Source organism: Carex rostrata, chromosome 16 (genome assembly GCF_964058835.1).
Source record: "Carex rostrata chromosome 16, lpCarRost1.2, whole genome shotgun sequence".
NCBI lineage: Eukaryota > Viridiplantae > Streptophyta > Magnoliopsida > Poales > Cyperaceae > Carex > Carex rostrata.
In genome coordinates this window covers 6,911,065-6,924,504 of record NC_135933.1, presented here as the reverse complement: position 1 = coordinate 6,924,504, position 13,440 = coordinate 6,911,065, and the positions used below count along the sequence as shown (strand labels likewise).

Below are 13,440 nucleotides of genomic sequence, written 5' to 3'. Positions count from 1 at the left end.
GTGAAAAATACTACTTTTGGATAATCCATAATATCTTTAGATCACGTGATCTCCTAATGTAAAATATTAATACAAATTTTCTAACAAATATAAAATTTGATACATAAATTATATTGAGTTTTTCAAATCGACAGTTTGAATTTTAAAACGAAAATATATGAAAATATATATTCATAGACCGATATGTACTTTGAAAAACTGTAACCTCATTCTAATGGTTGGCTGTCTTTAGCAATGGGAAAAATGGGTGACACGAGGCGATCTAGAAAAACAAAACACCATGGCGATCCATGCGGAGCTCTTTTTTTTTCATGATGGGTGTTTTCTTTTTTTTCCGTGATGGAAGAGCAAGTGATCTCTAGTTTGTGTATGGTAGGTATATATTTCGTTTATGATTTGATGTTTTATGTGTTGTTTTTGCCTTCACTTCTTCTACATCTTCTCTTTTCGCTCTGCTTTAAGGTAATTGTTTTGGACTAATTGATTTAGTTTTTAATTCGGTTTGATTTAGTGTCTTTCTGACTGATTGGTGCATATTCTAGTCTGATCGATTCAATTCCCGATCCAGTTTGAATGCAATGTCTTTTCGGCTACAATATTCATACAGAGGCAACAATCTCTAGATTTCTATCACTCTGATCAAGAGAAGAACTAATTGTGTGTCTACAAGATGCGCATACCTTGTGCAATTTTGTTTGTTTACAGCTATTTGTTCACAAACACTCATTATCTAATTTTTTATCTAATTTTGAATAACAGTTAGTTTGTATCTTTTTCAATCAGTACAATCGCCTACGGATTTCAACAAAAATACAAAAAACAAATAACGTGCTTTAACATGCATTTTAATACCCTTCACAGATGATAAACACATTGTTAACCGTAAAAATCCCATCCATTAATTCCCAAGCCACCGAAGGGCCCTTAGTTTCTTCTCTCTGTTTTTTTTCGTCTCTTCTTAACAGTGATCATATTAATAGGAGAGAGAAAGGAGGTAAGAAATGTCAATTTGCCACATGGCATGTCGGGTTAGATTTTTTTTTCTTTCACGAATCACGATCGATCCTTCAAAAATATCATCTTGTCGCTGCTAGAAGAATCTAGATTCTCTATAGCACTTTATTATGAGAAAAGAATTTATAATTTAGATATGTCTTGCGACTTGCATTGAAAATTACTAAATATGAATTTAAAATAGAAAAATGTATCTGGATATGTCCCGAAATATTTTAATAGAAAACAATAAGTTACTGAAGTGGTCATGTAAGAATGGAAATTACCAAATTGAGAAATACGCTAAAATGTTAACGTCCCTGGAATGGCCAAATAAATTGAATTGGCGTACATTGTAGTATTGTACAATGGTCGTCGAATAATTTGGGTACTACAATGATCGTTAAATAATTTAGCGTATTCTGGTCGCCAAACAATGTAGCGACCGGAGGCCTCTCCGACAATTTGCTGATAGGGTTAAGAACAGAATTTTATATAAAAAGGAGAACGGAGGGTGAATTTCGGTTTTTGTTTTATCTGTTGCAATTATATAACGCATACAGTGATAAAATTTTCTAGTATCGACGATGAGGTATTCTAATCCTCTTCTTCCTATCTACTATATTCTTTCTTCTTTTGATTTCAACCCTAAACCAATAACAATCGATGTGATTTTTAGATTGAATTTATATCTCAGACTCTCAGTACATTTTTTTGTCGTTATATTCTTAATTGAAGTTCCTATTTACTGAAAGAAATGCTCATTAACATATTTTTATTTGGAGATAATGAATTTTCAGAGAACCGGCAAAATAACTGATCTCATCTATTTCAACGAGATACTAATTGGTGTGGCTACTGCAATAATTGTGTATCATGTATGTTATTTTCCTACTACAAATTATATATTCTCCCCTACCAAATAAATTAATTATTGTTCATAAATGAATGGACACCCAGCAGTATGAGACTATGAGTGCGTATCCTCTGAGATATCTCATATTTTGCGTGACCGTCGTGTCCGGTGCCTATTCGGGGTTGATGTAGGGGGCAGTATTATTTGAGCTTGAGATTAGCGCAAAACATATTGCAACGGTTGAGATTTTCCAAAAAGTCACGCAAAATATGAGATATCTCAGAGGATGCGAATTCCAGCAGTGTTCGTAAGTTTTTTAGTAAAGATTGCTAAGATAGGTGGAAAAATAAGAAAGGAAAATCGAAAAGAACAAAGCAGAAATTTAAGGAAAAACAGACTTGTTACCGGTACAATTATTAACAAGAAACTCAACTACACGAATCAACAGCTTTTTACCGAAAGAAAATGGTTCTGAAGGAGAGAGATTTCAACCAACATCATCTTACCATTCACAAAACATGAATCAAACCCGGATCCAAATACTAAAAAAAGGAGGCACAAAAGAAGGACACTAACAAACCAGACCAAATCGATAACCGCAAACGGCCCACTAATCGGGTTATCGACAAAACCCGTCATCGGTCTCTAATAACTCTCGGTGGTAGGCAACTGCTCGTGAGAGTTCGTGATGAAGAAGACGTCATAAACAATGGCGGCGATAGCCCCACCGATCAATGGGCCAACCCAGTACACCCATTGGTGGGTCCAGGACCAGCTCACCAATGCGGGTCCAAACGAAACAGCCGGGTTCATTGATGCACCGTCAAAGGCACCACCGACCAAGATGTTTGCACCCACAATGAAACCAATTGCAATCGGAGCAATTGTGCCGAGGCTGCCCTTCTTTGGGTCAATTGCGGTGGCATATACGGTGTAAACAAGGCCGAAGGTCATGACGATTTCCAGAACCAAGGCTTGTCCAGCACCTACGAATAACATAATCATTGATTAATTTATTTTTGTCAAAATAATTCAAGAGCAATTCAACATAATATGATGAAGGAAATTAAATTCATTAAAAAATCTTACCAATTCCAGTGAGACCAAAGGTGCCAGTGGCGAGGCCACCGGTGCAGAAGCGAAGCAAAAGGCAGGCAACAGTTGAGCCTAGGAGCTGGGCAATCCAGTAGAGGATTCCACGCAAGAGAGTGATGTTGCCACCAATGAAGGCACCAAAGGTAACAGCTGGGTTGACGTGGCCACCAGAGATGTTGGCACCGACTGAGACGGCGACAAAAAGCGCGAAAGCGTGCGCAATGGCGGCTGAGATTAAGCCTGCTGGTGTGCTTGCGCCATCTTTGGTGAGTTTGCCTGTTTAGAAACAGAGAAATGTTGTTACACAAGAAATTAATGTTTGTTGTCAGTCAGTGACCCGCAATAGGCATCCTTAAATGGTGAAGATAAAGAAGATCTGGTTCTTGAACTCTAATTATGTCACGTACACCATTTTTTCAAAAAAGTTTATTAAAAGGTTAATTGTTCCGGATGCAAGAAAGTAGATTTATCATCTATTGGTGAGGAAACTGAAAGGTGTGAACCGCTAACAAACCCACTACATATTGGCCACATAAAATTGGTTTCTGACATTTAGGTTCAATAATTGAGCTAAAAAGGGTACATTTTGACGAAAACTGTGTTGCCATTGAAAAGAAGCAGGTAAAGGGGAAAAAATTAAGACCCTTTTAGCCTTGATTGTTTTCCTGGTAGACTGGTAGTTCGTATTACATCTTTTATTGGTCCCAAAGATAAGAACTGTTGACTGTTGTCGTTACAAAGGGCTCTGAAAAACACTCATCGATGCAATGGTACTAGTTTTGCATGTACAGCATAGACCTTTCAAATACTATGAAATTCAAGAAAAAAAAAATGTAGCTTTATTCCATCTAGATTTGTTTATTTCGTGAGATTACCTATTTTAGGTGTAATGGCTGAAAATAAAATAAAATAAAATAAACAGAAAGGAGTCAGAAAATGGCAAAGAGAAATTAACATACCATAGGCCATGCCAGAGCCTTGGCCAGCGAAGACGAAGATGAAGGTGCAAATGAACTCAGCAAGTGCCGCCTTGAGTGCACCGGGATGGTACACCTCCTGGGTGTTACCAATGGCAATATTTCTAATCGGCATTTTTCTCTGGACCTCTTTGAAAGATGGATAATAATTAGAGAGGGGAGAGAAAGAAACAATGATCAGTGTGGATGACTGGATTTGAAGGGGGGATGGTGTTTTATAGTACGTGCGAGCTTATTCGAGAGGCTGCTTGTTAACCGGCTGTAACCAGTTACCGGTTTTTCCCGAATAATAAGGACCGTCTGTCATTCGATGGCGCTTTTGCTGGTTCACCCCCCAGATGTGCGGTATTTATGATGTTCATTATATTATCAATTGATATTTTTAATTTGTGGAGTACCTTAGTTGATTCATTGTAAGCTATATACCCAGTGGGAACATTAATACAAGTATCAAGTATGCGGTACTTCGACTGGAAAAAATGTATCGTGTCGGAGCTAAGATGTTGTAATTTTCGTCCCATGTTGTGTAGTACTAAATTTTTTGTGTTATGTTATGATTAAAATGATACGGGATGATCACAGCACGTTAATTAATGATCACACCATGTAAGTATGCTATAATCAAACGTGTTGTGATTAATCATGTTAGTTATGTCTAATCATATTTAACTTTTTTTTTGTAATTTTAATTTGTTTATTGAAAAAAATATTCATAAAAGTTCTAAAAAAAATGAAATGATTCTTGAAAATTTTAAAATGAAGAACTGGATTTGAAAAAAAAAATGTGTCATAACATGCAGTATCTTGCATGTTGACATGTTGTTTCGTGCTGAGTTTCATGCTATGTTGTCTTCTTTTATAAAGAATTAATTACAATATAGTTACAATATGTGAATAGTTATAGTATAAGATGCGCAAATCACAGCACATAACTGATACATGTGTCGCACCGTTTTTTTATTGTAGTTGTTTTGTTTCATTCCTAAACTATCTCCAGCATGCTATTTTTCGCGCTTTGCAGTACAACACAAATACAAATAACATTTGTGTTGTAATTAGTCAAAGCAAGACATTTTAAATACACATTGTAAATTCAATATAACATCAATATGATAATAGAGATTATAAAAAGGAAGGATTTGCAATACTCTCATTTTACATATTTATATCATAGCTCTATTCAAAAGAATTAATATTAATCAATCTAAATCTCAAATACGTACATTAATATTTTGATGTGATATTTCAGCTGCATTTCTATTGACATCAAATTAATAAATTACAATGTAAAAGATCAGTTTATAATTTTTAACAAACTTGTCCTTTTACATTAGGCATAGTCAAAGTACTATAATTTTTTGCATATCCGTAGATTAAATAACATGTTAATGAATCTTTAAGTTGAGTTTGCTATCCTTATTTCTCAACCAAAAAAAAAGGCATGTCAGAAACCTCCTCATATTATGCTAAAAAAAGGAAACCTCCTCATATTAAAATATAAAAAAAATTACACATCTCTAGTCATCAGTTAGTCCAATATTTTGATTACCAATGACAACAGTCATTTCGATATCAATTTTTTAAACAACGTAAATTTATTTATTAAAATATTTTTGTGTACAAACATCACACTCTTCACAAGTTACAATATATCTTTCTAAAATTCATGGAAACACACAATTGGTGCTGTGGAGGTGGAGCACAGATGGCCGGTTCTCGTGCTCATCAGCTTACAGAATGAGGTAGGACAGAGGAATGTGTTGCCATTACCACAAAGCCCCATGAAAAATGAGAATTCCTATGAAGGTGAAGACATTCATATGGCTTCTACTACATAATAAATTACTAATCCGAGCAGTGCTACTTGTGAGGGGATGCAACCGTGGAAGGGTGGACCGTGTGATGTGTACTGTTGGAATGTTTGAAAGAAGGGATCACCTCATGCGAGAATGCTCATATGCACACCTTTTTTGGCGAGGGTTATTACCATACTTCAATTTTATTACAAGTGCTACACACGGGATTGAGTTCGAGGAGGTTTGGTACAAGATGCGAAAGAACGGGAGAACCAACAAACAACTGTGGGACTTTGTATGGGTGGCAGGATGTTGAGCGCTCTGGAGGGAAAGGAACAAAATGATATTTTCAGAAATAGCCAAAATTGTTCCTATCCTAATAGACACTATTGTAGCAGAAATCTATGGATGGCTTACTTAAGTAGGAAGTAGACATAGCACCGTGCTAGCTGCAATTGGGGCAAGCTAAATAATAAGAATATTATAAATGGACATTAACTTGGAAGAGCCAAGTTGTAAATATTTTATTTTACTTTTTTACTGTTTTTAGGAGCCTGTAAAATTAAAACCTTTTCTTATCAAATACATTGTTGGAGACTTGGAGGCGACTTGCCATTCAACCCTCAAAAAAAAAAAAAAAAAAAAAAAATCATGGAAGTTTCGGCATATTTTAGTAATTTTAACAAGACAAAATAAAACTCTATTTTTTAAGTTAAGCAAATAAAAACTTTGTAAATATTGTAATCAATTATGCGGATTTTTGGGGTTATCCTTGTTAAACAAAGTTTATTGCATTTTCACATTAACCTTTCCACAAATGTAAGAACAATAATTAGACATTATCCTTATTTCTTATTTGCCCATCTGAATCAAGATTTTTTTTTATATATTTTTTGTTGATAGTTAGTTGACAAAAGATAATGAGTGATTTAGGCGAGCCGGAACGACAGCTCAGCATGGCCATCCCAAGCGCATTGGTTGGCGACACCTGGCATGTTTGAGTGGGACAGGCCTGGTGGGCTGTGGATTAGAATCCGATAAGTCGATAACGCTTGTGTAGTTGTTGTGATGAAACTTGATTTGAAATCAATGCGCAAAACAAACATGATCTAGGATCCGCTCTTTCGAAAAAACAGCAAACATCGAGCAAATTACATTCCTCATCATTCACTTTTTGAGATTGAAGCGTGCGCTGTCACTTTTGGCAATTTTTGGTCTTCTCCTTTGTTCACGAGCACAATTTTCATTGGTTATAATTTAATTGGTTAATTTAGGTAGACTTAATTTAGAATAATTGAATATCAATAACGGTCGCAACGCTTTGAGTAATTTTTTAGTTATAAAATTTTAAAAATAATAATAAGAGAATATCCTTAGCACATATTTTAGATACCAGAGGATCGGTCATTTTTATTAATGCCTCAAAAGAAAAGGTTAATTTTAAAAATAACCCCGCATTATATTTTTTTTCAAAAATGACCTAACCGCCAGGCCCACGGGCGGTCTCCTAGGAGACCAAACCGCCCCCCCCCCCCCCCCCCTCCCCACGGGCGGTCTCCTAGGGGACCAAACCGCCCCTCCCATGGGCGGTCTTCTTTTTTTTTTTTTTTTTTTTTTTTTTTTTTTTTTTTTTTTTTTTTTTTTTTAGAGATCTGAGTATTTTGATTTAAATAATTTTGTGAAGAAAAAATTTTCTTGTTTAGAGTGTATGTCAAAAAAATAAGACATTTGATAAATTTATGAAGTGCTGTTGTAACTCTTTATAATTTTGATTTTATTTGTCAATTAGATATCACAAGTCTAAATATAACACTAATGAAGAACTTGGCCTTATTCAAAAATTTTCAAGCTCTGACAGCTTGTTGATCTTTTTCTCTTTTTCCGGTTTTTATAATATATGTATAATATATACATATATACATATACATATATACATATATAAATACACACACACACACACACACACACACACACACACACACACACACATATATACAGGCTGTGGCTAATTTGCTGCCGGCAGCATTTCTGCCGGCGGTGCTGCCACTGTTTTTTCTATTTTTTGTTGTTCAAACAACAAATCTAAACCGTTAGATGTTTAATCTATATTATAATCTACTTGGAGACCAAATTTTACATTTTTTGGAATTTGTTTACTATATATTAAGCTGGTTTGAAAACCGCTGATTTCAATGCTGCAGAAATTTACTGAAATCAGCGGTTTTCAAACCAGCTTAATATATAGTAAAAAAATTTCAAAAAATGTAAAATTTGGTCTCCAAGTAGGTTATAATATAGATTAAACATCTAACGGTTTGGATTTGTTGTTTGGACATCACACGGCTAAATATAGCCCCGGCAGCACCTCTGCTGAAATGCTGCCAGCAGCAATTTAGACAGACCCTATATATACATATACATATATACAGCAATATGCTAGCATGCTATGCATAGCATAGAGCCCCTCCGTGCAACGGCTCGGATTTTGAGTTTTCAAAATCCTAACGGTCGATCCGAACCGTTCATCTTGTTCTCCATATTAATATGTGTTTGGAGACCAAATTTTACATTTTTTGGAATTTTTTTACTATTTCTTTAGATTTATTGAAAATCGTTGTTTTTGTTATGGTCCAGATTTGCTGAAAACAGTGATCTTCAATAAATCTAAAAAAATAGTAAAAAAATTCCAAAAAATGTAAAATTTGAAAAACCAAACACATATTAATATGGAAAACAAGATGAACAGTTCGGATCGACCGTTAGGATTTTGAAAAATCGAATATTGAGCCGTTGCATGGAGGCCCTCTATGCTATGCATAGCATGCTAGCATATTCTCATATATACATATACATATACATATACACATATACACATATACATATACACAAATAAATAGTGACCAGCAGGTAGATCAGCAAGTCTGGATTGATACAGGGACCAAACTGAAAAAATGAGTGACCAGTAGGTAGAGCATTCAAAAATGCATAGAATTGACACAAATTTTAATTTATTTGGATTTTTCTACAGTTAGTTATGAATTTCCAAAGTTCAACTTTCGAAAAAACTTTAAACATCCATAACTTTGGCTAGGAAAGTCGGATTTGGGCGTACAAACACTTTTCGGAAAGGGGAGGACGAGACGAATCCGATTTTGCCTGGAAAAACCTCAGGCATTGTTGTATCGAAAGCATCAGAATTTCAAAAAAACATCGTTTAGTGCCTCAAAAACTCAGTTTAAGTCTTCGTACGATGGTAGGCATTAAAAAATAGCGATTTTCAAACCATCTTAATAAATAGTAAAAAAATTCAAAAAAATGTAAAATTTGGTCTCCAATCACATTTTAATATAGATTAAACATCTAACAGTTTGGATCGGCTATTTGGACTTCGAAATAAGAGATATGAGCGTGAATTAAAACATCCTGTTTAATTCGCGAAGTAGCGTAGCCTTACTCTACATGTATATATATATATATATATATATATATATATATATGGAGCAAAACTAGGGTGTGATGTGCTCACCAAGAGAGATTGGTGAGCACACCTCCAAATGACTACCGGATTGATTTCGAAATTTGAATCAAAACCGTTGAAATTCAAGTATTTCGTGAGTGATGCATGTATGTCAAAAATTTTAAAGTTTCGAATTCATTAAGTACATGGTCAAGCGGTCAAAACAATGATGAAAAGTTAATACATAAAACAATTAAAAAAATAATTTATAAAATGTTCATTGTTTTGACCGCTTGACCATGTGCTAAATGAATTTCAAACTTTAAAAATTTTGCATGTATATGCATCACTCACGAAGTACTTGGATTTCAATGGTTTAGATTCATAGTTCGGAGTCAATCCGATAGTCATTTGGAGGTGTGCTCACCAACACCTCTTGGTGAGCACATCACACCCTAGTTTTGTATATTAGTATATATAATATAATACATGTATATATATGTATATTATATATATAATAGAGATAGGCTAATGTGCTTTCGGTAGCATATGGGTCGAAATACACACAGTCCAAATTTGAAATTTCAAAATTCAAAAAGTCGATCTGAACCGTTCATCTTGTTCTCCATATTAATATGTGCTTGGAGACCAAATTTTACATTTTTCTGTGTATATGTATATGTATATGTATATGTGTGTGTGTGTGTGTGTGTATTATACATATATTATAAAAACCGGAAAAAGAGAAAAAGATCAACAAGCTGTCAGAGCTTGAAAATTTTTGAATAAAGGCTAACTCCTTCATTAGTGTTATATTTAGACTTGTGATATCTAACTGACAAATAAAATTAAAGTTATAAAGAGTTACGACATCACTTCATAAATTTATCAAATGTCTTATTTTTTTGGCATACACTCTAAATAAGAAAAAATTTTCTTGACAAAATTATTTAAATCAAAATACTCAGATCTCTAAAAAAAAAAAAAAAGGAAGACCGCCCGTGGGAGGGGAGGTTTGGTCTCCTAGGAGACCGCCTGTGGGCCAGGCGGTTAGGTCATTTTTGAAAAAAAATAAAATACGGGGTTATTTTTTAAATTAACTTTTTCTTTTGGAGTATTAAGAAAAATGGCCGCCAGAGGATGTGCATGCCTTTTTCATGTTTTAAATTTTCACTAAAATTTTAAAATTCAAACTATTATTTAATATCATCACAAGTGATATGAATATATAAAATAAATATTTCTTGACATCTGATGGGGTAAACATTTTGAGCTGAAGGAACCCACAATTGTCTCAAGCAGTCTAGGGCCAGATTGAAAAGTTGAAAATTTTGGAGAAAAGGACTAGAAGCTACAAGGCAAAATTTATGATTTATTTATTGCAGAAGAAAAATAATTGGTGTAAATTTCAGCTGTCCTGTAATAAAGATGGATGTAAAACTGACAAGAGTATACTAGGATAGGAACAAACATGGCCCCAAACGGTACCAGGTACCAGTATCCCTGGAGTCGATATCTGGTAATAAATAAAGTTGGAGCGTGATGATTCATGATGCTCAAAATTAGTTCTATTTCACTATCTCCCGCTAAAATAGAGAGCACACTAGACACGGCCATACTTTGTGGATTTGTAGTGGATTTTTAGAAGGTTGTATGTACCATCGGAGTGGTGGCGGTACGATGAGCATAAGATCAAATTCAGTCTGATTTACGGTCTGAGTCGTTTGATACGTGTTAAGATTCGTACGCACTTGATCTACACCAATTATAAAGTTGTCCATGTGTATCTTGATGCGAATAAGCGAATCGAGTGACTCCGATCGAACATCGAACTAAATTTAATCTGATATCTATCAAACTGCCCCGCAATTCCTTTACCTTTGTCTTTTGAGATACTGGTATAAGTAATCAGAAGTGCATTTGAGCTTTTGTTAATGAAAGCTCGCAGCTCAAAGCTGCTATTTTTATTTTTAAAAGATGAAAAGAGAGATCTTAAAATACAATTTTGTACATTCACTTTTTGAACAATTACAATTTTTTTAATGTTTAGCACTACTTGTAATGAAAATAAGATCAACGGTTTTGATTTTACAATTAACATTTTTTATTATGAAACATTAATGTGATAGAATGGCGATGACAACTTGTGATATACAAAATTAATATTTGCGGAGACTTATTTATCTATTTGTAAAAAATATAGGATAAAAATCATTTTCACTATACACTTCATTTATTCGAGTGATCACTTCAATTGTTGTTGATCATTTGCTACAAGGAGCTTGTGCAGCTAAAAATAAACGAATATAACCAGTCACGCTAAACCTGATTTGAATCTATTATTTTATTATAACCAGTCCGGGATCACTATTACTTCCACTTAAATAATTCTCATTTAGTTAGATATTTAATCGTGATTATGATTTTAATTTCTTAAAAGCTCCTGAAATTTATATTTTATATTTCAAATTGTAATTGAAAAAAATGAAGAAAAATATAGTAGCATCGGTTTTTCATTTTTTTTTCGTTCCCTTTTATTTTTCACCATCAATTAAAAACTTGGGTTAGGAATTAGAATACAGTTGAAGTATCCAAAAAACGAGTGTATAGCATAGTGACACGTCATCTATATGGGAGAGGGGGGTTTCCGATGGGCATCGGACCAAATCCGGTTCGATGGGGGGTTTAAACCGTCAGATCTGCTTTAGGATTCGCACCCGCAATTTCGCGTCTGCTTTAAAATCCGTACACACGAATCCTAAAGCAGATCTGACGGTTTAAACCCCCCATCGAACCGAATTTGGTCCGATGCCCATCGGACACCCCCCTCTCCCCATCTATATTTGCCTGTTTGTCTCTGCTTATAGAAATTTTTAATTGACAACTCTAAATTGCTGTAGCATTTGTTATGTCGTTTTCCTTTTTCTAGAGACATCTAAGAGTTGATTAGTCTCCATTAATTAAATCAACGAGTCACATTAGCCGCTAGTTACACTTTATTATAAGTCATAACTATTGATTATGATGAAAAGACATCCCTATGGACCCTATCCACATACTGTTTTTATGCATTCTCATTTAATTTTTGTGTACTATTGTCAGTGATTTGTCTTCCACATGTTGTTTTGTCATTGCGAAGTGTCCTGGTAATTTTGTCTTCATTATTTTTTTTTATTTTCATATGATATTTATAAGAAAATTCTCATATAAATTTTAGGAGCAATTATAAGTCTACCATTGATTTTCATTAGCCAAATGTCATTTTATTAATGGTCGGTTGAAACCGCCCAAGAAATATAATTTTGATAGTGAAAGGATATTAAATTAAAGAGTAAGTCATTTTCATAAATGATAAGCAAAAATTTCAAAGATGCTCAATATACTTGTAAACCTTATCCATCCAGCCATAGTGGGCCCATCTAATTATTTTTCAATGATCAAAACAAATCAAATATTTTCAAAAAATTAAATGTATGCAGTTATAGAATAAGATCAGATCAGGTGATGAGATAATCTGTACCAGCGAAGCCCGAACCTAATTATACATTATTGACATCCATTATAAATAATTATATAATACCACATTTCTTTTCCCTGGAGCAGAAATAGAGAAAAAAACAAAACCACTTAAATAATCCATAAAAAGTCTATTGACAATTAAATATATTTGACAATCATAACAATTTGTATCATAATTTTTTTTTAAAATTAGATAAATTCGCTACGGGTGGGATAAATAATTATGTGTTGAATTTAAATGTATTTTACGATTTTTTTTTAATTATTGATCAAGTATTCAAGTAGCTAGAATAAATAATTATTCAATTAATTTTTAAAGTGCATGAAATTTAATTAATAACCTATTTAAATTATAGATGATATATTTATAATTTTCGTTTTCTTTAATTTAACTTTACGGGTGTCACGTGTTAATTAAATTTACAAATATATATTTTATTTTGAAGATGACGTGTCCTGGTAAGAAACCAAAACCGAAACCGAAGTATTTAAATCTCTTGTTAATATTTCATCTTTGTCTCTTGTTTTGTTAGTAACCAATGTTGGTGCCGTTGGGCTCTATGACTCAATAGAGTCTATGCTAAATTGCTAATCATTCACCGACCCTACTTTTGTATTATTATATTTTTTTTAATTTAGATTATTTCCAGACCCTATGTTGCCCTTTTACCAGACGTTTCCAGAAATGTGTTGGTGCTGTCTCATCACGTTTTTTTTTTTTTTTTTTTTGCTTTGATTTATTGTGCT

General features: G+C 33.7%; 1 protein-coding gene across 1 annotated transcript; it reads right to left on the bottom strand.

Annotated features, from left to right (window-relative positions):
- Positions 1-2,230: 2,230 nt before the first annotated feature.
- LOC144567195 (putative aquaporin TIP1-1) lies at positions 2,231-4,246 on the bottom strand. Its single transcript, XM_078317270.1, has 3 exons — positions 3,904-4,246; positions 2,939-3,220; positions 2,231-2,835 (listed from the first exon to the last, which is right to left on the bottom strand). The coding sequence occupies exons 1-3, from the start codon at positions 4,034-4,036 to the stop codon at positions 2,495-2,497; spliced, it is 756 nt and encodes a 251-aa protein (XP_078173396.1). The 5' UTR covers positions 4,037-4,246; the 3' UTR covers positions 2,231-2,494.
- Between the last annotated feature and the right edge of the window lie 9,194 nt (positions 4,247-13,440).

Bases quoted from the DNA above. Each gene is read 5' to 3' on its own strand.
- LOC144567195 (XM_078317270.1), bottom strand. From the start codon at position 4,036: ATGCCGATTAGAAATATTGCCATTGGTAACACCCAGGAGGTGTACCAT. The intron at 3,221-3,903 runs GTATGTTAATTT...GTTTCTAAACAG, and splicing joins AGGCTCTGGCATGGCCTATG to GCAAACTCACCAAAGATGGC. The intron at 2,836-2,938 runs GTAAGATTTTTT...TGTTATTCGTAG, and splicing joins CTTTGGTCTCACTGGAATTG to GTGCTGGACAAGCCTTGGTT.